Source organism: Channa argus, chromosome 22 (assembly GCF_033026475.1).
Source record: "Channa argus isolate prfri chromosome 22, Channa argus male v1.0, whole genome shotgun sequence".
NCBI classification, from domain to species: Eukaryota; Metazoa; Chordata; class Actinopteri; order Anabantiformes; family Channidae; genus Channa; species Channa argus.
In genome coordinates, this window is record NC_090218.1 from 2292512 (window position 1) to 2319347 (window position 26836).

General features: G+C 38.4%; 1 protein-coding gene across 5 annotated transcripts in view; it reads left to right on the forward strand.

Moving 5' to 3' along the window:
* Positions 1-868: 868 nt before the first annotated feature.
* The window catches only part of clip2 (CAP-GLY domain containing linker protein 2), a 33451-nt gene continuing 7483 nt past the window's right edge, over positions 869-26836 (forward strand). For 2 of the 5 annotated variants that reach the window (XM_067492080.1, XM_067492082.1), the window contains exons 1-13: positions 869-1434; positions 2685-2909; positions 9175-9680; positions 14780-14904; positions 16029-16242; positions 18011-18208; positions 18333-18436; positions 19154-19214; positions 21449-21553; positions 23770-24147; positions 24447-25016; positions 25131-25188; positions 26170-26253. In XM_067492080.1, the coding sequence (XP_067348181.1) occupies positions 2795-2909; positions 9175-9680; positions 14780-14904; positions 16029-16242; positions 18011-18208; positions 18333-18436; positions 19154-19214; positions 21449-21553; positions 23770-24147; positions 24447-25016; positions 25131-25188; positions 26170-26253 (2518 nt within the window). In that variant the 5' untranslated portion in view covers positions 869-1434; positions 2685-2794. Of the gene's footprint in view, positions 1435-1597; positions 1813-2684; positions 2910-9174; positions 9681-14779; positions 14905-16028; positions 16243-18010; positions 18209-18332; positions 18437-19153; positions 19215-21448; positions 21554-22399; positions 22451-23769; positions 24148-24446; positions 25017-25130; positions 25189-26169; positions 26254-26836 lie in introns of those variants that run through there. The other 3 variants (XM_067492083.1, XM_067492081.1, XM_067492084.1) reach the window with 3 other exon arrangements.

The window sequence follows — 26836 nt, forward strand, 5'->3', positions numbered from 1 at the left end:
GAAGAAGAAGGATATAGTAATGGTAATAGGCTACAATGGCTGAAAAATGTTGAGCAAAATTTGTTACTTTAAATCAAACGGCGTCATTTTTACGTTATCGTTGGTCAAACCTGCACAAAGCAGCAGACGGCTTTGTTTCACGGTACAGGTGTCAAACTGGAGAACTCCCACTTTTAGACAAGCTGACCAGTCCCTGTCTTCTAAAGTTTTTTTGTTTTTTTGTTTTTTTTAAAGAGGGGGAGGGGGGGGTGTCCACTGACCAATCCCAACGCTTAAAATCCTGCCGGAAAAGCTGGAGGCGGTCCCACCCACAACACCCGAAATCTGAGGATTCAATGATAATTAGGATTCACGTGTGGACAAAGGATGCTGAGTGTAAACAGGTGGATTACAGTGTGGTTAAGATGTCTTAAACCTGCCTGTAACATGTCCACACTTTGTGCATTATCGACATCTGAAGGGAGCCCTGCACCAAACTGCTGTCAGAATTCGTCTATTTAACATTTCCCCACATAATACTTAAAAGTACAGAGTTTATTAGCTTAAACTATTTATTATTTGAAAGGTGAAAACCTGCGTTTCAGTTCGGCATAGACACCAGGTATCAAACTGTACTTCATTCGTGCAAAACTTTGACTTTTATAAATGAAGTTGCTCTGGCGGAGGCGGATAACGCAAACGAGCAGTCTCGCCATAAATGTGTCAGACGTGGCGAAATATTCCGTTTTGTGGCTTTTATTCATGTCCCATTCAAAAAAAGTCATGAGTCATGGTGTGAGTCATGTATTTAGACTGAGCGGCAATGGTCAGTTTAAATCCACATCTTTTCCGAGGGAGTACGTCACGGAGATGCGCTGCACTGTGGACTCCTCGCGTCTCTACCCCAGGAGGCTCCGCTTTCCAGCCCCTTTGTTCAGTCTGGGCGGTGGGTTGAGTCACAGGGAGGCTGTGCTAAACCAACAACCCCATAGCAGTGTGGGTACGCCGACACGGGCCAAAAGAAGCCGAAACCATCCTCCGAGGCTATCCGAGAGTCTAGACTGAGTGTGTTAGCGTGTTATATCAGAGACGCTGTGGAGAAAAGTTGGTTTTCGCTGTTGCTGATGCTGCGCTTCGGTTCTGGAGCCGTGAGGACCCGTGTGCCAACGTCGGGCTTTTACAGCAGCAGTAGCCTACACGTCGTTTATCTTTGGGAGCTGCTTCAGTTATATCCTGCTGAAACATGAAGCGGTGAAGCAGGCGGATTACTGAGCCATTACCGGTGCAGTTGTTGCCATCCTCCACTGATCCACGCTGGCTCTGCCTTTCAGTCTGTGCTCAGCATCCATATTTGCATCCCAGGGAGTGGCAGCCACTAGTCCCCCTTTTCCTGGCTAGAAATTCAAAGTTAGCGGCTTGTCGAACACCGCCCGGACGCTTTAAATTCTCATAGACGTGAGTATTTTTCTGTATTCGTGAGCTTTTATGCAGTCGTATCCGGTCGGGGACTGAGGCGAGGCAGGGATTCAGTGAAGGACAGGCTGAAGCACGTTGCCGCAGTAGCTACAACAATGGATCAAACTGACGTTGTTTTACATTCTGTTGAGGTGCGTATTAGCATCCCAACGATTCAGCCCTGTCTTCACTGAAATCACTTTTCCACTGGAAAAGGAATGAATGTCTGTATGTACAGGAGACCAGGCTTCAGAAAATCTCAGCAGGCGACACTCAAGGGCCTTTTTTGAGTTCATTCAGAGCAAAACCATCCTTCTCGACAGGTTTAATGGAATTGATTGCTCCAAAATCAAAATGCCCCCTTTTCTTCACCTGGATGTGAGTACATGATACGGAAAACGATTGACTAGCTCTGGCGGAAATCTGCTTGATTTCTCTCCTAATGCCCAGTGTCTAAGCATCAGCCAGATGTGTGTTGTTTATTGTGTCTCCAACAGCATTGTATCTTTTTAATGGTCTCTAAACTGATGATTTGTAGGCCATGCTCCACTTGGGCACTGGCCTACATTGGTTTGCAGTCATATTAATACTCTGTGGATAATTATAAGTTTAACATAAAATAAATAAGTAGAAAATTGGTGTTATTTATAGTAGCCTAGACATACTGAGACATATGAGCAGGCAAAGGCAATGATCATGTTTTTGTAATAACATTATTTTAAACGAGCAGCTGGATTGTCAGTCTTAAAACCTGTCTAATGTAAAACATTCAGGAACAGACCTTACAAAGGCATACCTAACTTTAACAAACACACAAGCAAACTTAACTTTTTGGATTATGGTCAGTGAGGTGTTCTTTGGCAAGGGTTCACAGTCACAGTATTGTAGTAGTGATGTCACAGTGATGTAATGGAGCCTGAATCTCTTTAATTATGGTGTACCCTTTTGTACACAATAATGTAGCTGCAAGTAGTTAAGGCAAACCATGGCTCTCTGTCCTGCTTGGATTGTTTAATTTGAAGGTTTTTCAGTGCCGTAATGAGGCTGAAATACATGCTGTGGAATAACAAAAGACATGCAAAATGACTAGTAATTAAGATTGGGCAGTAAATTGCACGTGTTTTAGTTTGTTTGCTGACACACAAACATACATCTTTTAAATCAGGCTTCATTCTTCCAACTTGCCTAAATTTTCTCTTTATCGTTCCCACATGCGTGACTGACTTATTCCACCTTTCTCAACCAAATAGCTTAACATGGAGAGTGACAGCAACCGCTCCCACATCTAGTGCCTGATCCACAAGCCTTCATTACCCAGGGAGGAGCTCTCAGGTCCTGACCATCTCCCTGCTACTCAAGAATGAATATGCTCAAGTCCAGTGGACTGAAAATCCCTGGCCGCGGGCCCAAGCATTCCAGCCCAGTGGGAAGGACCTCAGCGGGTGGATCATCCAGCCCTGTTGTCCCTAAAGACAGTAAGTTACTTCCTCGTCTGGACGCTGTGGAGAATAAAAGGGATTTCTTTGTTCCAGTTATTACATCTCATCACCGGAAGTCATTTATTTATTTGTACAAATGACTCACAAAGAGCTCAGCTGCATCAGCTTAGGTTTCACACATATAGAAACTGAGAAGTTTTTCTTTAACTTTATTTTCCAATGTTTTTCCAAATACCTCCAGTGCAGCTTGTTAACTTCCAGCTGTTTGGATGGAAGAAAATGATTAATTATATAAAAACAAATTATATTTCAGACCTGGATTAGTTTTCTTTGTGTTATATGCATAGTGTTAATTTCAATCTTTAAGATGTTAGGCAGTTTTGTCTTTGTTTTTTTAACTATTCATTTTGTTTTATTAGTAGTGGACTAAACTACTTTGTGAAATGAGAAAAGGTCACCTGCAGTTTCCCCTCAGCTTTAGGGAGACCATGACCTGACAGTGCACAAAATCAAAAAACTAGAGAGTCTGTAGTTAGTCTCATAATAGTGTAGATGTCTGACTGCCCACACTGACTGTGTGCTTGCAGAGTCCACACCTAGCAACCTCAGCCTTTCCACCAGCTGCTGTAGAATGATCTTGTTAAGAGCTGAGCTGAAGTCGATAAAAAGGATTCGGGCATAGGTGCTCTTCCTCTCCCGATGTGACAGTGTGAGGTGGAGTGTGGTGGACATGGTTTCCTCTGTGGATCTGTTTGCCCTATATGCAAATTGTAGGGGTTCCAGGTTTGTGTTTCAGAACCAGCCGCTCCAGACATTTGGTCACAATTGGTGCGAGGGCCACAGGGCAAAAAACATTTAGGCAGGCTGAGTTTGACTTCTTTGACCTGACCTGAATAATAGTCGCACTTTTAAGGCAAGTGGGCACAACTGCCTGAGTGATGTGTTAAAGATGTCTGCAAACACACCTTTCAGCTGCTCTGCACAGTCCTTTAACACACGTCCAGGGATGTTATGTGGTCCTGCTGCTTTGCGTGGATTGACACTGGGGAAGGCCTCTCTCACTTCAGCTGTCGACAGGTGGAGTACCTCCATGGCCGTGGGAGCATCTGTGGATGGATGGTGTTGTCCTCAAACCGTGCATAAAAGTTGTTCAGTTTCTCTTGCAGAGAGTAGTTGATTTGGCATGTTTTTGAAGAAGAGGGCCTATAGTCAGTGAAATCCCTGCCGCAGACAGCGTGGATCTTTATCGCACAAGTGGCTGTTCAGTGCTTTTGCATATACCAGTGCGGTTTACTCTCACCATCCAGCTTTGATTGGCTCATTGTATGCTACCTCATCAGCACCCAACATAGAAACTAGCTGGTGAACACACAGCTAATGGGCCAACATTCTCATAAATGTTGGTGGAGACCAGAGCTAAAATTAGAGTGAACATTGCTTAACTTACATTCATCGGAAACATGACTCGTGTATATATAATGAATAATGATTTTGCTCCTGCAGTAACTCCTACTGTACATCTGCCAAAATTAAACATTTCTTAACCAAAGTTAAGCACTTTCTGCCAAAAGTCCTCTTGTTCTATCAGAGGCAGCTACAAGTGTGTCATGGTTCATGTTGACTATGGTTAACTATATATAGTTAAACTATATATGATAAGATCAACTATATAACTATATACAGTTGAACAAGTTGTTTCTACACAGGAAGTGTTCTATTTCTGCTTGTCATTAATTTTGTGCACTGTAATGGTTTTTGTTTTAACTCTCACAGAAGCAGAACTTCTGTGAGCTGTGGAGAAATGTGGCTTCTGTCCTACTCGGGTCATATTTGTTTGGATGTGGACAGTAATTCTGTTTCTCATGCAGTAAATATTACTTCTTAGTTGAGAAGGACTTTTAAGATGGTTTCATCCTGCCTAATGAATAACAAAACTACTTCATATTAGAAGTTGTATTACTACCTTGACCGTGATTGCACCAAATGATAAGATAAAAAAAACAAAAAACAATGTGATTTGCAATCTTACTGATGTCTGTAAATCTGTGAGCATAGTAAGAGCATTCTCCCTGTGCTTTCATTATTGTTTCTCTCTCTGTGGAGCGTGTAACAGATAAAGCTGGGTCTAAAATCTTCCTGAACTCAGCCACTGCATTGGGTTGCAGTCATTATGTGACTACTCATAAATCTCGCTTGTGGGTTTAAACAGTTTTTATCTACCACACATGAACTAATCTGCTTGCTCACTTCCTGTTTATCCACAAAAGAACCATGATGGACATTACATTGCTTTCTTTTCCCACCATTGAACTTGCTTCATGTAATTTCAAGCTTACCAGCACTGTATTTGGAAAGTTCTTTAATACAGATTTTAATAGCCAGCATGCAGTCTTTGATTCTATTATGAAATTATGACATTATGACATTATGTTCTCAATAGGATAAGGCGACGATATTGATGCTTCAGTGAGAACTTGGAAAGATTAGGTCCCTGCCCAAATATTCATTAACCTGTCCTCATAATCGAAATATTAACCCCCTGTATGCTGGTTTCACTGGGGAGACTGTGAGAAGAGGCCACTGTGTCTGCGGTTGGCAGAGTTTATTTTCCTAAATTTAAAGAACAGTTTCAGCCCCTTGAGGAAGCCACAGTCGAGGAGTGAATGAAGGAGGAAAGTATCTGAGCCTTTTCACCAGCTGCTTTTGATGTGAACATAATAGAGCTGTGCCACCTCTTGCAATGCCACGTCTCCTGTGAACCTTCTTAACAGAAATAGCTGTGCTGTAGTTGGTATATATTTCCTTTTTCAAGCTCTACAGCTCTGTTTAGACAGTTCACAGCTTCGCTACTGTACATTCGTATAGTAGCCGAACATACTAATGGCAAATTAGTATAAACCAAATTGTAGTCTTTTTACTTTTGGCTTTAAACGCTAACTTACAATAGCAAGAAAATGGAAAGATGGCTGAGAGTTGTTTAGTTAGTGTTTAGTTAGTAGTTAGTGTAGTTGGTTGACGTCATATTAAACTGTGCTTTTCTGGCTTCTGCTGAAAGTGTAACCAGTAGAATCCGTTTTCCTCCAATATCAGTTCTATAGTTACCAAAATGGAATCTGACCTTTATTAAATGAGTAAGTTTACTTTATTTAACTATTTATTTATTTGAGACTTAACATACTAAAAATCTTGTACAAATTCTTGTGTTTCAGTAGTTTGATCAAGCAATTTCTTTATTCCTGTACTTGAGAGATGTAAATTCTGTGGACAACTGCCTCTATATCACTGGGCAGCACACGTCCACTTTTTTGGGGGGGTTAAATCAATAGATCTACAATATTGTGTACAGTATTGTGTTTCATTTCTTCTATTAACTCTTGTCACCTTGTTTATTCCAGCAAAACAGTGATTACTGTAACCTATGTTTACGGTCTTTTTAGTGTTGAGTGACAAAAAACATTTATAGGCTCTTTGCAAGGATGGTATTATTTCATAGCTTTGCAGACCATCAGCACCTTTTATCTACCACCTTCTCATTTCTTTTAATATTTTAAAATGAGGCATTTGACAATATCGTTATTAGTCACTCAAGATGAATTTCTCAGTTCCAACCCACCTGTGAAGTCATTTATATCAGAAATTTACAACACACTCCGACTCTTTAACTGTGAGTGTGGATTGGAGCTTCATCTGGATAATAACTGGTTGCTGTTGCTCTTATATAAATGCATCAACTCAATTAGTGCTCATGCCACATTAACACAGTTAAAGGTATTGTTTAAGATTCCTAAACTTGATTTTTAGACTAAAACTGCAGCTCTCTATCATATCTCACTAATACATTTGATAAGCATATATCTCTCCATATTGCCAACTTTTATTTTCCACAATAGTGTAATTGTTATATCTTCTGCTGTTTATTGTTTTTCCTTGATGAAACAGTCCTGTAAATCCAATACTACTATTGAGATATTAAACAGGAAGTTAGAAATGCACAAATCCACAATTAGATGCATAATTACATGTTGTCAGTCCTTTGTGTGCTTGTCCAGAACATCTGTTTTTAAATGGTACCTTACCCACTACAATTTTACCCTGCACCTCATGGTCTGTTCTACATACACGGAACATAACACGGTCAGTGTCAATAGCTTTTTGGTGCAGAAAGATATTAGATTGAACAACAAAGTGAAAAAGTAAAAAATAATCAGGTTCAGCCTCCCTCCATCTGTTGCTGCCTGTGCTGCTCAGCCTTACACAGCACCGCCAAACTCAAATAACTGATAATCCCCATGTAAAACAAAAAGTATTGAAGAGTGAAGGTGATAGTCATTGTGGAAAATGATCATAAATAAGCAGAGTCAAAGAGGCTGGAGAAAGTGGTGTGTGTAACCAAAGTAGGGAGAGATGAGGGGATAATTGGGGGGAGGAGGAGGGACAGGAGGAAGCTGTGGAGGTTTCATTGTGCAGAGCTGATGAATAGTGGGATTCAGATGGTGGTGGGAGGTGGCCTAGCACAATAGTCAAAGTAAGGGCTGTGTTTCCAGTGTTCCGTCTGCCCAGAGATCCTTCTACCCTCTCTCTCCTGTTTCCCCAGCAACAAAAATCATGGGTTAGATCAGGTTTTCATGTCGGTGCAGGCCCATATCACATGTTGAATTGGTTGAACAAAAAGCAAAAATCTTCCTTAAATTAGAAACAGAACAGGACTTTTGTAAATTGAATTTGTTGAATACAGTACAATCTTTTGTCAGTCACTCTTTCTTGTAAAGGCAGCATAACTGTATAGTATTGGCCAATATAACCTTATAGCAGCCATATCAGTATATATGTTTAAATATATCATGTTTAACTTTTTACAAATCTACATTAATCACTGCCTTGACCTAGAATCTAGCATGTTTTCAAGCTGTACTATCGAAGTGTGTTGCATGGCCAAACTTTACACAAGTGCAATAGGAAATCATTTGCAGTACTTTTTTATGTCATTCAACAGACAGTGCATCAACATTTCAGACTGACCCTAAGACTGCAGGACGTCCAGTATTTTCACACATTGGAAGTTTGAGAGATGTTTTAAATTATAAATACTTTTCATATTCTATATATTAATTTGGGCATAATAATCCATGGCCAAAGGTTAAGTGCAGTCTTGGCCTTACTAAGCTATTAACTTGTTGGGTAGTGAGTTTCTGATGTACATTTCCAAACATCTCTGTTGCTTTGGATAGAGAACGTGATCCATCTGTGATGCCAGCTAGAAAACATTGTACAACATGGGTGAGAGAAACTTATGACTGATGCTGTGGGTCAGTTTTCCCTGGGTGACATCCATTTTGGTACATTACTGATCAATGAGGGACCTGAGTGCTTAAATGTTACAATTGTCAATACCTTTTTTTCATCTGGTAATTTTTGTGTAAGGTGTACGCAAACAGCAAAGAACAAAATTGTTCCCTGATTCTAAAATAAAAAATGGTCTGGATCTTTAAAATGTATCCTAAATTTAATCTTTTAGATAATTAATTGATAATAATCACTGAGCAAAATGATAATTTTCTTAAAATAAGCACAAACACGAAAGCAGCACATTCCTTAAAAACAGACAAACTCTATCATCAAGTTAGAATCCCTTTGAAGTTGTAGCCATTTACATTTCTGCCGAACATGTCTCCCAACGCAACATATGGGAGCAATTGGGGCATAAAGCGCAACCACTGGGGCCCACAGAGCTCCAGGCCCTCTCTCAGGGTGTCAAAGACACTGCCCTGGCACCAGCCATCCCTGCACACAGACCCACACAGATAAACACAGGCTTTTACTGGCAGTGCAGTTCAGTAGACCGCGTGCTAATGGTGCCCTGCTCAGTTTACAGACTGCTGTGGAAAAAAAAAAACAGTTCCAGCTCATTTATGTGTCAAACGGGCGATATCACAGGGCTTCATGGCAGGGTTAATCACTGACACATCACAGATACGTCCCTCTGACCCACTTTTCAGGAGGAATTACAGAAACGCCTAATCTTGCACAAACCACACTGTTGTGCTGGATCCTGCCACACAAGCAGATTTTTTTTAAAGGCGATTCTCCTTGACTGTGGTTGAGGATGTCATCACAATGTCCAGTGTTTACGGCTATAAAAATCACTGATGTAATTTCAGTACATGTTTTACAAAGCTTAGATTAAGAACTGTTCATGTTTCCAGGTGCCAGTTTTGCTTTTTTATTTAAAACCCTTGTGTTGCCATTGGCCACAATGAATAATAACTCTTATTTAATAACTCTTATTTCTCTTTTCCTCCAGGCACTTCACTGAAGCCCATCACACCAACTAAAATCTCTGAAGAGGGCGATGATGTTTTGGGCGACTACACAGTGGGTGAACAGGTCTGGGTCAACGGCGTCAAACAAGGAATTATCGCCTACCTAGGAGAGACCCAGTTTGCACCAGGACAGTGGGCAGGCGTGATTCTAAATGACCTCGTTGGCAAAAATGATGGTTCAGTGAGTGGCGTGCGCTACTTTGAGTGCCAGGCCCTCCAGGGCATCTTCACGCGACCCTCGAAACTCACCCGACAGCCGGTTGGAGAGGGGAGCGACAGCCACTCTGCTGACTCGATCTCTGCCCAGAATCAGACTCAGCAGAGCAGCAGTGGCGCCCCCCCTGGGCAGAGAGTGGTAGTCCCACTGAGAGAGGGTTTGCTGAACAGTGCAGTGAAAACAGGCAATGAATCTGGGTCCAACATGTCTGACAGTGGTTCAGTAAAGAAAGGTGGAGATAAGGATCTTCGAGTGGGAGATCGAGTTTTGGTAAGTACTTTTGTGATGAAAAACAAATGGCTAGTTAGTTAGGCATTTTGTATCCCAATTAAGAAGGCAATATCAAAGAAAATATAGTAATTAAATCAATTTAAAGTATATAGCCGATTTTGTGCATTTTAGGAAGAAGGAACATATTCTTACTTTGTGGCTATTCTTCATACATCAGATGTGGGAATGTCATGGACATTTACCCAAGTGCCATAATGAAAACCTTCATAAGGTGTTGGAATTTGTACATTTGTGTTTTAAAATCGTATCTGTCAATCTATGTTTTCTATTCCCATGTCACTTGTGCACGATTTCTTAGAATGGAGAGTGCAGCAGCTACTGATTTAGATGAAGTTTTTTATTTTAAGTGCTCACACCTTACAAGAGAGGCCTAAGCCTAACCATACAACCAACATGCAGGAAGTACAGATCAAAAGCTAGACAACAAAGTCAGTAAAAAGTCAGATATGAAGGCTTTTTAAATTGCCAAAGACAATGAAAGAATTTAGTTTGAGGTAAATTTGGGGCAGTTATGTTTAAAAGATACACTGTACCTAAAACTTGTTCTTCCAAGGTTTGAGTATATACACAGCATGGGATAGGGAAGTTATTGGAGCATGCATTTTCTGATGCAGACCAATTTACTTTTACATCCCGCAGACATACTTGCATTTATTTGGAGCCATATACATGTAAATCCAATACTTATTCCCCTTTTAGCTCTGCTTTCATCTCCATCACAGCTTATCACAGTTTATAAGAGCTTGCTTACTAGAAATAGAACAGTGACACTGAAAGAGCTAAAAGTGATCCTTGTACATGCATGTTTTGTCCTGTAGCCCATCCTTTCATATTAAAAGTTGGTCAGTACAATGATTGTATAAAATGGCAAAGTAAGCATTCACAGTTTTTTGCCTATTTTCCCATTAGTCTATAAAATGTTTACTGCATTGATTTGGTGACCTGGATCAAATCTCTTTCAATATACTGATAGACAAGGGGATAGTTACTTCAGCTCCTGTGCAGTTTGAAAATGGGAGCATGAGAAGTCTTATTACTGGTCAGCATTGTAAATCATTCTGGATTACCTTCAGCACTTAAGAGAGAAGAGACCACTGCTGACACATTGATCAGTGAATCTATCTATTTCCTAAGCCTTTCAGGTGTAATCTATCTCAGTGCAGAGGCTTGGATGTGCTGCCAGTTGTGCCGCTCCTCCGATGTCAGAAATACTACACTGCATCAGAAATTTTGTAAAGTGAGCACAAAGTGTGAAACTCATATAAAAAATTGTGGACACAAAGCAAATACTTGCGTTTCTCCACTTGGTATTGAATTATGTGATAGTAGTCAGAGTAGAATGCATTATTTTTACTCCCATTTTGTTCAACTGGGGGCATCTTTGCATTTTAGCAGGTCAAACTTTTCTTTTTACTGTGTGTGAGTCTGTGTTTATGACTAAATATCGGTCATCTGGAGACTGCCAGACTATTTCAGAAACGAACTGCAGAAATGTTTCCCAAAAGAGAGACAACCTCAGAGGCTAAACACATGATCACTGTCTCCATTAGCCTGAGCACCAACGGGAATCACAAAGCTGTCTCTCCTCTTTTAGCTGTAGCATTTAACCAAAGGCTGTGTATGTTCAAGTTTGGTAGAGGTTAAATGAGGAATTTCTTTCAGGGTTACATGAGATGTAGCTGGGTTTATTTAGGCATTTCAAAAGCAATTCAAATGACTGCTGTGAAATTCTTTAGCACAAGTTGGAAAGTTTGTTATTTCTTATGTCATGATTCGTTTTAAGGATTTTAAGGATTCAATTGTAACAGCTCTGTGGGGCTTTACAAAACTGCTTACAAAGACAATGCTAATGCTCTCTGTTCTTGCACTTAAGTTATTTTCACAGCAGCCCAAAGGTGAAGGTGGCATCTTTAAATGCCTTGTTTTATCCAACTAAAAGTCTAATTTGAGAAGCTTGATACAGAAGGTTTTTTGCGGATTCTCTTTCAGTTCTTGCTGGAAAAATTACCAAATCTATTGATTTGTACCAAAATAAAAGCAGTTTATTTTTCCATTCAGTCTAATCAGTAAATAATTAAAACCTCTGATGTAGATCAAATGTCAATATTATCCATAAATGTATCAACAGTTTCATGCCAATACACCCAGTCCCAGATTAAAACTTGCCATCAAAAGAAATAGAAAAACAAAGAAATGCTTCTATTTGTGGCCACAAGAAGCTCAACAAGGGTGATTTCTGATGTAGTATGTCTTGACCACCTTTTGAGTAAAGGACTGAGATGATAATATAAGGAGCTAAGATTGGGCTTGTGCTGGTGACTGTCTGAACACTGCTGGTATTTTGACACTGAGTCACTGAGACATCACACAGTCTTGCCCACAATAAACCATCTCCTGCAACACACCAGCTACTATCTCCTCTGTGGTCTTAGGACAAGTCAGTGCAGGAGTGGAATATTAATTAGACAATAAAAAGCTGACTTATCACACCATTTTTTTGTTTGTGCCTCTATTCAGTCCTATGTTAAATCCACTGTTTTGAGAATGTTAATATCAAATATTTATCTGTTAAAAAGAGCAGATTGGGTATCAACACATTTGTTTTTCGGGGGCGGCTGTAGCTCAGTGGGGGCGGCTGTAGCTCAGCTGGTACCACAGGGTCAGTGGTTCAATCCCCAGTCCCGGCTATATGTCGAAGTGTCTCTACTCAAGACACGGAACCCCTAATAGCCTATTCCCTCCCCAGCTGTACCAAAAACTGTGCCAAATTTTCATGTGGACAATGATCCGGTGTGGTGACCCTGAACTCACGGGACAAGCCGAAAGGACAAAAAATAAAAAATAAAAAACTTTTGTGATCTTGCCCATTTCTTACATCTTATATTCTGCATATTCATTGAACAGTTTCCTGGGCATGGGATTGTAATAATGTATCTCTATTAATTAAATTTATTTCAGGTAAAGAATAAAGATGTTAGGTTGTAAGAGTAAAAATAAAAGTATTGAGAAATATTTTTCAAATGTTTGAAGTAAAATTGCAGAGGCAATTAAATGTAAGGATGACAATCATTTAAGCAAGCTTGGCTGTAGTGTATCCTCTGGCTTGTATTTCATTTCAATAACGGAAATAGTGAACTGTGGGACACGGTGATTAGTTTTTGTGTCTTAGACATATGGCCGCCATGTGTGAAAGACATTTAGCAGCTGGACTGCTCAGTTTCATATGCTGACTGCCCCACAAGTGTTATTGTGTCTGTGGATTTTAGACTTGTCCTACTCACAGGAAACTGTTTCTGACTGGCATGAATGAGGCTCCTTCAATAAATCTCCAGGCACAAAGAAAAAGATTTGAATGAGAGTTCATCTTCATAGAGACATCTCTGTTTAATCCACACATATAGTCTTAAAACCCTATATCCATTATTTGGGTTCCTCTTTTGTGCTTTAGTAAATTGCTAATGTTGCATCCAGTATAAAATCGGAATTGCCAACAGTTATTGAAGAAAAGGGCATTCTCCAGTTCCAGCATCTCTAATGTGAAGATTTTCCACTTTCCTCTGTTTGAGATAAACAGGTAGAATGAAGCAAGGCATGTTAAGTCAATACCTTGGGCTCTGGGAACTTGCAATAAATATTTTCTGACAATTATAATGCTTGATTTAAAAAAAATACATTTCTTAATAGGTTAGTGATTTAGAAATGTGACAAAATATTTAATGTAGCTCTTTATACGTTATGTCTTTAGGCTATATATCTGATAATATTTATCTAATGATTTGTACAAGCCTGTAAGTCTACAAAAAACAAACTAAAAACAGCCACTTTCTGCAAAAGACATCATAACACTGGAGCCAGTCAGATAAATTTAGAAGACTACTAAAATATCATATTCGTCTCCTTAATGGTTAATCAGTGTTGACTGACAGTATGTCACTCAGTAAGAATAGATGTGTCAGAAATGCATAGTTTGTCTAGCAGATTCTGGCACGAGTTAGCAGAGTAGTATCACAGCTGAGCAGACAGCGGTAGTGAGTCTGTCAAGTTCATTGTTCTGCTGTGAAATATACTTTATTATTTACTTGAAATATATTGCGTTATTATTTAGTGGTTAGTATTTGGACTGGTGTGAGCCAGTTTATGGTTGTGCTACACTTTGAGACTACAAATTCATTGATTATCAACACAAGATCAACAGTCAACCATTCTAACTTTAAACTACTAAGACTGTTGTGTTTTGTTTAGTTTTTTGCTATGTCTCTTATACTGTGACGTACTTTGTTCAATAAATATATCATTATATGTTATTAACTAATGGTTAATGGGGTTTACATAAGCCGAGTATTTACATTTATTTCGCTACACTAGAGTTGTGAAAATATGCAAAGGTTTTGCATTTCAAAAGGAAAAATGTACGCTTATGTTGAAGGGCCAACCTTTTCTATAAAATTTAAAGGGTCAGATTTGGTCTGCATGCCTCTGTTTGTTCACAGCTGATCAGAAACTTTAATTAGTGAGTTATGTAAGGATTATGCTTTAGCTTGAAGCTTGGCAAAATTACACTACTACTATCTCAGGAGTATCTTAAAACAAAAAATACATCCATACATTATCATGGCTGATGCATCCATAATGATAAGGCTTGCATATTCAAAAACATGTTTATAAGGATCTTATAAAGATCCTATAAACATCCTAAGCAGGATGTTCTACAGGAGGAAAATTGTCAGGACTATATTGTGAACAAAATATTTAATAGTAAATTGACATTGCTTCTAAATTATCAGCTATGATATATCAGATATGAAATATGAGACAATTTTGTTTAAAGAATTTATGATATTTATATTTCATATCTTCAGAATGTCTCTTGGTATTTGACATATACACCAATATCAATAAATATAAACACACCCATAAAACAGAAAAAAGCTCTGAAACACACAATTGTATCACATCTAATTTGATTATGGTGGACAAAGTGAAGGTCCACGAATAATGTTATGTTATGTATTCTTTTATTGTCTCCATGCTTATCACAAAGTGTATCTGTGCATCTTTTTTTCCTTCAATGTTGTCAGGTTGGAGGCTCAAAAATGGGAGTCATACGCTACATGGGGGAGACAGACTTCGCCAAGGGGGAATGGTGTGGAGTGGAGCTGGATGAGCCCCTGGGAAAGAATGATGGTGCCGTAGCTGGTACAAGGTAGACACACACAACACACACAACACACACAACACACACACACACAAATTACATGCTTTAAACCTCCCACATTCCTTTGCTTTTTCCCCTACAAGGAAATTGAGGGTAAGACTGTGGATCCATCTGTTCAGTTGTTTGTTCTCTCAGCTTTCATCTGTTTGTCCATGAAATGGCATTGACTGACCCTCAGTTTTGGGCTTGAGGCAAGAGGTTTCTCTTGTGTTTGTATTTATTTATTTATTTTTGCTAGTTTGGAATTCATAGTTTATCCTACAGGTTTGTAAAGATTTTATAATGACATCAGGCAAAGTAAATGATTTAATATTGTCCTTAGGAATGAATAAAAAAAACTGTTAAATGTAATTAAAGAAAGAGAATATCAAAAAAGAAACAGAATTATACATCAAATGTATTCAGATTATTTAATAGCAACTGCTAATTATTGTCCTTGTTAATTAATGTCCTCGTTAGTTTCTGCCCTTATTAGTGTCTGCATGTATAACTTTTTAAGTTAAAATGTATTTATATGTTTATTTGTTTAAGTATTTGGCAAACTGAATAGTAAAAATCATCACTTAAGTCGTATAAGGTGTAAGCTAGTGCTAAGTTTCCCTTTACATAAAATCGAGCCCAGGGAACTTCATGTGGACACTGGTTATCTGACCTGAGAGGCTTTAGGTGACCACACGGGCAGATAAATGTATAGCGGTTGAGGCTAATATATAAAATTGTATATTCTATACATAACTTCAGTGACCGTAGAAAATCTATAAAGAATAACAATAATATTGTTCTAAAGACATAAAACCATTCCTTAATATTTAAGCACTTTAAAGAGATAAAATGTTTAGATTAAAGTCTGTATTAATTTTAAATAATTACTCACACATTGCTTGTTATGACCCCTGATGCAGGATCTTCTGACTGCTCTTAGGGCCTGTGACAGCTTCTCTGTTTTATTGTGTATTTATTTCCTTTTTTCTTTCTATGCTCTGAAAGGTTTGTGAAAGTGCTTAATAACCTTATTTGAATATCCAAACTAAAGGCAGTGGGAACTCTCTAAGTAAACAGATGCTGCATTGGTGACATACATCTAAAACAGTTCTGTCGTGTCACTCTTGCAGATACTTTCAGTGTCTTCCCAAGTTTGGCCTGTTTGCTCCGATCCACAAGGTGATCCGCATCGGTTTCCCCTCCACTAGCCCAGCCAAGGCTAAAAAGAGTAAGAGGGTAGCAATGGGGGTTTCGTCTCTGGCCCACAGCCCCAGCAGCTCCTCCATCAGTTCAGTCAGCTCAGTAGCCTCCTCTGTGGGTGGACGACCCAGCCGAGCTGGACTGGTAAGAAGACTGGACATGCTGCTCAAGCAGAGTGTGATGTGGTGTTAACAGGATTTGTTGGAGAAATATGCTGAAACAGATTCTTTGCTGGATAATTCGATAAGGAGGTCGATATCACTCTCATGTCTGTACACTTCTTAAGAAACTACAGCCAGTCCTGGCATCACCATGAGGTTGCCAGGGGACTCTGTAAGTTTACTGCCCCTGACTAAGAGGATGCCCTGAAACTAATCCCATGTTAAACCAAAACCAAGTGCTATACTTTTCTGCGAGAGGGCAAACATATAAAATAAAGTTAGTGTAAAATGGCATACAGTGTATGGGACATGAAATCAAGATGACACCTTTTAAGATTGCTTTTATAATTATTATAATGTTAAAAAGTAAAACCCTTAGAATTTCAACTCTTTCGAATGCCCAAAACTTGATTCACTGACTTTGCACTTTGGTCCGGACAAATCTGCAGACCTGCAGCTGAAAATTCAAATAGTTTGTTTCAACATACTTTGACTTTTGAGACCAACATCTGCAGCAATAGTTGGCAACAAACTGAAATGAATGGCACATCAGAGTATCTCACATTGATTTTCGCCTCTGGTTTTGAGCCAAAGAACACTCCCCTTTACTCTTCTTAATTGTTGGCACTAGCGTCAGTAGGCACTGAAAGCAACCGATGCGATTTATCAGGCAGATCCCTCAGTACTACATATTCTGATTTAGAGTCATGGCTAAACATCTTTTGTTGTAATTTTAGCATAATTTTGTCAGAAAGTAGACACTGTGTCTAATTTTCAGACACAGAAAACACGACACATATAACATAGTCAGGTGTTGCATCTAATACAGTGAACGTCAGCATTTGGTAGCAGTTCTTTCTGCTGTGGATGGATGATCAGACTACTAGGCACAGGCTTGTGGCCTAAGAGCTCTTAGTGCCTCTGGACTCCGAAGGAAGTCACAGTTAATATTTCTTATGACCTAAAAGAGTCTCAAAGCGACCAAAAAGAAACACAACTCAATTACACAATTGCAAGCAAAAATAGACACTTTATAACAATTTTAGTTATTGTTTTTTTGATGAACTTTTCTAATTTATGAACCAGAAAATTACTAAAAACAAAAGGCGGACAAAGTTTTTTGTTTTTTAAAGGCTACTTACTTATCTCATGGCACTGGTCAGGCATGCAGGTATTCAAAGAGCATACTCTAGTGGCCGAAGAAAGGGCTGCATTTTTCATTACAATGTTATTGCTTGTTTGTAATTTTATACATTCCCAAGCAGTCAAATGTATATATCATGGATATCATGTCAGTGAAATCACTTTTAATTTCAACTTGTCTAACTTTGTTAAAAAGCGTTTTCATGATCATTCTGTGGTCTCATGAGAGCAAAGTGTTTTAAAGTTTTATTATCAGGTTCAATTATCTTTGCATCATGAAACTCTTAACCAACAAAATTTAAATGTGAATTTTACTTAGAGGTCAACACAAAAATTTTGAGATTACAGTTCTTCCGGTGTGCTGTAATAATTGTGTCATGAGCTTTGAGAAACTGATTCATAAAGTACATAAAGTATGTAGACTGGAGGGATGTGCCAGGCTCATTGAGACACAAGCATCTTGTTTTTGATCTTAATCAATGCAGGTTAATCCTACCTGCACCTGTCTCTCCACTTCATCCTGCTTTCTTGCATTCTTGCACCTCTTACATTTTCAGCTTTTCCACTGCTCAGATTTACTAATATTTTATGTTTCATGCTTTCTTAAGTTGACAGAAACGTCATCCCGCTATGCCAGGAAGATCTCCGGCACAACTGCGCTCCAGGAAGCCCTGAAGGAGAAGCAGCAGCACATCGAGCAGCTGCTGGCCGAGAGGGACCTGGAGCGAGCCGAGGTGGCCAAGGCCAACAGCCACATCTGCGAGGTGGAAAAGGAGCTGAGCGTCCTCAAGGCACAGCACATGCAGGTATGAAACAGATGTGGAGAAAATCCATCAGGAAATAATATAGGATGATATGAGTTCTAGCATTTCTGCTATTGTGTTCAACATATACTAATCTCTCCTCTCTATTACTTTTGTTTGATCACAGTATGTAACAGAGAATGACAGCACTCTCCAGCAGGTTAAAGCTATGTTGGCCAGCACACAGAAAGACAAATTAGAACTGGCCAATCAACTTGAAGAAGAGAAAAGGTAATTTCACTTAATTGGCATTTGTGATACCTCCACTTTGCCAGTACCTTTTAAACTAAATGCAAAATCAGGATTTAGCAATAAATATAACCAGCATGGCTCTGTCCAAAGTTCAGAATCATGCCTTCCATTACCGCAATAGCCCACTTATTCAGTAAATTTAATAGTGTATGTTTATATTAACAGAAAAAATGATTTGTGGTTTTATAGGAAAAAGTTGCATGCTGGAACCATTTTTTAAAGTGAAGAAAAAGTAATGTTGCCACAGTGAGGTTGGAAGGTTTAATGCCTGTACTCTGTAATCAGTATTTGATAATACTAATGTTCTAGCCAAAAAAGTCAACATGTACTGTAAAAAATCAGGAAAGGGTCTTTTACATTTACCAAAAAAAACAATACACTATGTAAACAAGGCAGCTTTATAATTGTTGTTGGGCATATAGTTTGACATTTGATAGAAACAAAAACAGGCCCAGTCTTTATATAAAGCTGACATGAAAGAAACGTTCATTATTCTTGTGACAAAGGCTGTAATTTCTAATAGCAAAGCCAGATCATAAACAGTCAAATAAAAAGTTGAGAAACATCCATATCCGGTGTGTAACTTGTGAGTGATTGCACACAAAGCATATGAAGAACATTTGTCAACTAAACTACATTTTAATGATTCTTTGTTTTTTTATTGTCTATGGCAAACGTCACATATTTTCTTCCCAGGAAAGTGGAGGATCTCCAGTTCAGAGTAGAGGAGGAATCCATCACCAAAGGAGATCTAGAGGTATTTATCAGTATTATTTAAACCTATAATTAAGTTTCTGAGTTGATTTACTGTACAGTATATGCTATAATATCATAGGCCCGTGTTTCAGTAGACAGTTTTTCATATTGAATAATGGAGACAGCACAATTTGAATAATGCAAGCCCTGGAGATAAAGACAAATAGGAAAATGTAAAAAGGGTTTTGTGATGCAGAAGAGATGGTTTGGATGTACAAAACCACCTCTACATTTTCTGTAAACCGCATATAAACATTTTTAAGAAGCTTAAGAAAAAGAGGTTGGTTTCTTGTTCAGTGTTGCTTCAGCGGGGAGCATGATTTGACCCTGAACCTCTCCTAATGGTTGACTGACAGCTAAAAGTGAGGGTTTCAAAGATTTGACTTCAGTGAGTTTGTAGGTCATAGGTTTTAACTTTGAGGGAAAGTCTAAAATCCATTAGAAAAAGAACACAAATCACACATACGATCCTTGAAAAAGAAGATAAATGGAAGTTAAATCTACTTTGAATTTGAATCTATTTTTGGCTGGCCTTGCCCTCAACCTACAAATGTATAACTCCAAATGTATACAAGAAACAGAATTATGATGATGCCAGTATTATGGTGACTAAAGTATTTAAAACAAATGTATCCCTCTAAACTACTACTTAACGATGCATATAAAAAACACAATGTGTATACTGCATCGACTGTTGCCTTCTTTTTCTGGCAGTGCATAAACCCCTTATTTAAACCAGAACGGGGAGACAAGAATACAGAAGGCCTGCCTGTTAAAAGACAGCTGTTCTCCCTATCAACAAATCCTGTTTAAATAAGAAAAACAGTAATATGTTCATCCACTAAGCTAAATCTTACTAAAATGCAAAAAATAAATGGTTACATTTTTGTGGTGGTATACTAAGTAAAGATCAGTCAACTGTTGCCGGTTTACTGTACCGGGAGAAACACAACAGTTAAACATAATCACACGGAACTCGGCAGTGGCAGAAACGTACAACGATAAACTGTGACACACAAAGAATAAGACAAAAGCGCTCAGTGTCGTAAACATACGGACTGTTCAGCAGCCTATAAACGCACATTACACGTGATAAAAAAATAACAGAAAAACACTTCCGCATTAGATAATTTGCATTTCATTTGCAGATTATTACCTATTCTGTACCCTAATGAGTTTTTAAAGCAGCAGGATGGTCTCTGTGGCATCGGGTCAAAATATAAAATACACTGTCTGTTGTTGTTTTTTTTTTAGGTGTTTTAATAGGTTTGTAGATAACGGTAGCGCTCTATGGCATAAGAACTCAGGCTTATGACATACACGTATTTGTTAGTAAAATCCATTTGTTGTTTGTTTTGGCCTTCAATCACCAAAGGATTTGTTAACAAAAAGATGATTTATACAATTATCCTTTTATCATAACCATTGCTGTGTTAGTGCAGCAGTGACTTAACAGATGTCATGCGATCACGGGCCATTCACTTAACTGAGAAATCACATTGTCAGCACTGAAAACAGTTGGCAGTGTTAAGTATTATTCAAATGTGAATACAAATTAAAATTTAATGATCATTTAACCGTTTTGTTGCTGGTGTACACTGTATTTTACTCATTTAACATAACAGACTGAAATGTCTACAAGCACTTTGCAAAGTTGTTACTTCTGACATGTCTCACATGTAAAACGCACTTTTTCTCACTTTTCCAGATTCAGCCCACAGTCTGAAATCAGATTATCTAGATTTATTTATTATTAAGGTTCTGATTAAACTCTTGAGCCTCTTGAAATCCCCTTATATGTCATTTAAATGTAAGGGGATGGAAATGTAACCCCAACCTAACATATTAACATACATATTTAACTAGGAGAATTGTGGTTTAATCATCATAAATAACAAAAATGTTCAAGTATTTTTTCTTATTTTTTAAAGGTTATGGTAAAATACTGAAAATTATGTCGGTACAAAAGTTTGCATTCCCATTGATAATTTGAATAAAAATTAACTTTAATTAATTTGTTGTGTAGGAGCATTAGAACTAGCTGAATGTGCATTAAAATTAATATTGATGAAAACAAGTCTTTCTTTCACTGTTTTTCCATTTCAAAACAAACAATGCAAACTTTTGCACCCAACTGTAGTAGTTCTAATCTCTGTTAATCTCCTTTGGTCTTTATAGGTCTCTTTCTCTTTGAGCTTTCTCCTCTTCTGTCTGTCTTTTTGTCTCTTCTTGTAGACACAGACAAAATTGGAACATGCCCATATTCTTCAGCTTGAGCGCATTCTGCTCCTCGAAAAGTCGAGAGCAGAGGCTCTTCAGAAAGAATTAGAGAGGAGGAGGGTAAAAAGCATGAGCTCCTTGCCTGTGGCCACTGCCCTGTGTGGTTCTGCACCAGTTTGCTTCCTTGTTATAATAATATAATAATAACAAACCTTTTAAGCTGCACAGGTCAAAGTTTATATTTCACATTTAATGCCCAGGCTTACATAAAAGCCATACACATATTGGCACACTGGTCAATTATGAGTGTTTTGCTTTTCATTTTTGGGTCATTTTATGGGGTTCAACAGGCTTTCTGGAGAGATTGTCAACATTAAAATCTAATATTGAACTACGTTTAAAGGATAAGGCTGGTATTGTTATCTTATTTTGGCAAAACATTAATGCCCATTAATGCACAATTTATTAGTATATTTATATGTATTGTTGAGTTGATCTTCTCATTGAATATCATCAGCCCTGTCCTAAACATATGTCTGCGGTGTATACTCAGTATGTAAATGCATTTCTTTTTGTTAACATTGGCTGTTGGCTCATTTGCCAGTCATACTTTGAAATGCTGGGACATAACATTCAACACAACACTTATATTTCAACTTGTAAAGGATGAACCTATGTAGCAGTTATGTAAATAGGAAATAATTGTTAATGGGATTTATCATGAATTCTTAGAAATCTTTGTGGCACTGCCCATCCGACTGTTTGTTGTGTGTAGCGAAGGACGTCCTTTACACCACTTTGACACACAGTGCTGCACTTCAAGAGAGAAAACCTCTTCAATAATAGAGCATGGAATCACAAATCGCACCATACGAGCTTGTGCTTTCAATTTCCAGACATCAAAAAGAAAACAACACTTTGAAACAGTAGATTCCTGTATGCAGTAAGGTCTGCTTCTGCCAACAGGGAAGATGTACTCATGATGCAGTATCCTTGAGGTTGGGTAAGAGAACCAAGGTGAAAAAGATTTGATATTGTTTTGCCTTTGATCCGCTGCTGATCTCTCTCAATTCTTGACTTTAAATTGACTTCAGATGCTGTCAAGGACATTAACCTTCCATAGACTTTTCCTCTTTTCCTCTTGTGTGTTGTGCTGTAATGTGAATGATATTTAGGAAACAGCTCTGATATAAATCAACTAGTTCCTCTGAGGTCTCGTAGAGTGTTTTCCCAGATGGTTGAAATTAACATCTGTGCACTGTGCAGCAGGTCCTCTTTCCTAATCTCATTTTTATTTTGATTGGATAAAAGTGTGTGTGGAGGATGTCTGAAGTTGTGTGTATGCAGTGTCACTGTCTGGAGGTTTGCTGTCTGCTTTATTTTATTTGCTTGGCTGCTTCTAGATAATCAGATAATGGCTGTGCTGTTCTTCCACTTCTTTGCACATACAGTGAGCTGGCAAATATTTGGACAGTGAGACATTGATCGTTCAGCTCCTTAGTTTTATTACTTTGGACAGAAAAGATACAGTGACTTAAACATTTTATATATGGACCGTCAGCTCGATGACAGCAGTATTATAAAATGTTTCTCATGGTTGTTTTGCTTAGACTTGTTTAAACAAGTGTAACTTCTACAAAAGAGATTGCTGGAATGCAACTCCAGGAGTAATTCAAAGAGTTTAAAGCTGCACAGTAAACAGTATTTTCATATTAACATTTGATTAAAGTAAAACACATCGCTGATAGTAACAAACTCCAGGAGAATTATCACCTGTTTCTTTCAGCTCATTTTTTGAATATTGATTATAGCCACTTTAAAATATAAATGTAAAACCCCACCCACACCTCAGAAATACATTTGTTTTGCTTGTTTAATATGTAAAACAAATAAAGGTTTTATGCATTTAAGCATAGTAACTAAATGAAATATTTAATTTCCAATGAAAATGTAAAACTCATGAAGAGTAACATCAATACAGTGTATTGAGAAGAACAGTGGCTGTTAGTCCGTGTACCATCTTGTGTCTGAAGACTTAAATAGGGAGAAACAATCTGTCGCTGTCCACATACATACATTCTTTTTTTATTCTACTGGAATGAAATTGAACATCTCCATTTCCTGCTAGTACTTTACCTTCAGTGTTTTTCCTTCGATTTGCTTGATTTCTGCTTTTCACTGTCAGCTCTTCTTTTGAATGACATCAGTCTGCTGCAGAGTTTGCCAACTGTTACAGGAATAAGATTCTTCTTTTGCAAGGCTGACATCTTTCTGCTTTAGTAGTAATTAGCAAAACTTTCAGTAGCACTGATGGATGTTGTTTTTTTTCTCATCAGCAAACTACAGTTGAGGAGCAGAGTCGTATCATGCAGTTGGAAGAGGAACTCACACTCAGAAGAGCTGAGATCAAGAACCTCCAGGGTCAACTTAGAGGTTCAAGCTCGCAGCAGGCTGATGAGAGTGACCATACCCCTGCGTCTGACACCCAGCCAGAGAGTTTAATTCTGCGTGAGCAGCTGGTGTCGGTGGGCCATGAGCACGACAAGGACAGCAGTGAACTTAAGGAAAAATATGAAATGGTGTTAGCGGCAAACCAGCAGGAGATAGACTCATTGAAGGCAGTTGTGGATAAACAAAACCTAGAGATCAGTGAGCTGAAGCAGAAAGTCCAGCAAGCAACCAAGGAAAACATGGAAATGATGGACACCTGGAAGGTATTCTTCCATGTTCTTTTTAATCTAGTACAAACTGTTCAAAGCATGTCTGAACTCTTAACTGCAGAGAGTAGAAAGACTGGTTTTACCTTTTCAAATATGAATGTTTTAAAGCTGGAAAATTCAGTGAGGATTTAGCACCTTCTATATAAATGTCCACATATCAGAAAGTGAATGCTAGAAAGGCTGAATGTTGACCAGATAAAGCATAACTTATTCAGATTTCACATTTAAGTCCATTTGAATGGTTTACCAAATACCAGCAGTGCAACAGATAATTCTTTTCACTTACCCTGCAGGCTAAATTTGACACTTTAGTGATCGACCACCAGCGATCCTTAGAGGAACTGAAGGCTTCACTGAGTAGTTCTTCTTCAAATGGCCAAGAGCAGGATGCCCAGGAGCTAAGAGCTACTCTGGATAGCCTGAAGATGGAGCACCAGCTGGAGGTGGAAAATCTCAAGGCCAAACACAAGATCGAAGCTGCAATTTTGACCAAAGAGAGAGAGGACCTCTGCACTCGTCTTCAGGAGGCCAAAAGCCAGCGGGCTGACAGCAACCAGACGTGGAGAAACGAAGGGGAGGTCAAAAGCAGCAAGCAGGCCCTGGACGAAGCGACCGATAAACTACAAAAGGCAGAGCAAAGGCTGGCAGAGATGGAGAAGCTTCAGATGGAGCAGGACAAAAGCACAGAGGAGCTGAGAGGGAGACTGGATCTGTCAGAGAAGAAGATGGGGGACTACCAGGCTCTACAGAAAGTCCATGCCGAAAGTAAAGATGTGATCCAAAAACTGGAGGAGAAATTGAGGGTGACAGCAAACCAGCTCCAGGCCATCCAAGCAGATCGCTATACATCACATGATGCAAATGTGAGTGGCTGAGAAGAAGGGATAAGAAAGGATAAGTACCAAGCTAGAAATCCAGTACCAGTACCAGTATTATTGATTTACTGTAACTCGTTTAACTTACTTTGTCTTTTTCAGGTGATAGAGGACAATGAAATATCAGATGAGAAGATGAAGCTCAAACAGAATATTGAAGGTATCAATATACATTTTATGACAAACAATTCTTAAACTTCAGCTCTGTGTTTCCTGTTTGCTTAAATACCCGTCACCTGGTAATACCTTACTAGGTATAAATAAATTTAAAAGTAAAGGCGTAGTTTAAGACATAATATTTCTTATGCCGGCTAGCAGAATTACCTAGTTAGCTTAGCTACTGGCATACTGTCAAACTGTAACATAATGCACCTATTGTACTTTAATACCATCTCTTAAGTCTTAAGAGTTTTTAGGCAACTAGCAGAGAGAAGGAAAACTGTCCACCACACTATTTACTTTAAAGTCCAGTTGCATTTAAATGCATTACTGTGTGTTACAACATACAGTAAATACAAAGAGGGACCTGCCTGCAGACAAAGAGCACATTCTGCTGACAATATGACAGAATTCCACAACTTAGGCCTTTAGACTAGGACCCTTACCCAACCCTAACCACTCCACCCTTCTGCCTAACCCAACTCCGTCCGTCTTCAGATAAAGATAAATAGCTACTCACAGCAGGCTTTATCTTTGTCTGCAACCTGGTTTTTATGTAAATAGCTGTTTGTAAGTAATTTGTGCTGTGATTTCCTTTGAGAGAAAATCAGAAACCACAAGGGGAAAAGTTATGTTTAAACTTATATTTAAACTTGTATTTAAACATTTTGGTTATTTGGGTGAAACAAAACAGACTCTGAAGAATATTCCACATTAACTTTCCTGCAAGTCTTGCGTTTTGTATAATTAACATCAACTAGACACGTGCTTCATCTTGTTGAACGAGCCATCACTCATCGCTATTGTCCTTACAACACTCTCCATGTCCACAACATGCAGCAAAAGTGTAACTTTCTCTGTTTAAAATGCTTAAAACCATTAAAGTTATTGTTCCTTTAATTGTTTGTTACATTTTGCCCAAGAGTGAATTTGCATTAGTGTACAGTATTTGGTTTATTTATTGTTATTTTGTCTTTTTCAGAAACAACAGAGAAGCTGTTGAAAAGGGAAAGAGAAGTTTCTACTCTAACTTCCCAGGTTGAAGCCCTTAAATCACAAATCGGAGGTAAATGTTCAAGAACAATACATATCCATATCAGCAAAAAACCCGATCTTAATAGGGTTTTTTTTCTTAGTTTTTTCATGTCACAGAATCTCTAAATATTTTAATCTCAGTACAGGGATCATGTCTTTTCACACACAATAGCTGTGTTTATGTGTAGCCTGAAGAAGAATTCATTTTCCATTTTTGAATGAAGCGTTGCCTACTCACCAACCAATTTGGGTTTTGGAGTGGAAAAATATGACATATTTCTCAATATGTAAACTTGTTTTCTGTGTCATATTTAGATAATGACCTTCATTAGTGTCATTCTATCAGCAGTGTTCTCTTCCTGCGCCTGTGCAGTGCCCTGTATGAGTGGTGACTACAGGTTTCCCCTCATTTTCCACCAGCCATGCCAAGTTTAGTGCGCTCATCTTCACTGTTACATTCTTTGATCATTCCTAACAAGTCTGCCAACCGGCTGTCTTTTGAAAACTTAAAGTACCATTACATCAAAAAGACACAAAATATGGTCCATGTAGCTCGAATAATCAAACCGACACACTTTGAAGAATAGATTGTAAATAATTAAAAAAGAGAAAAG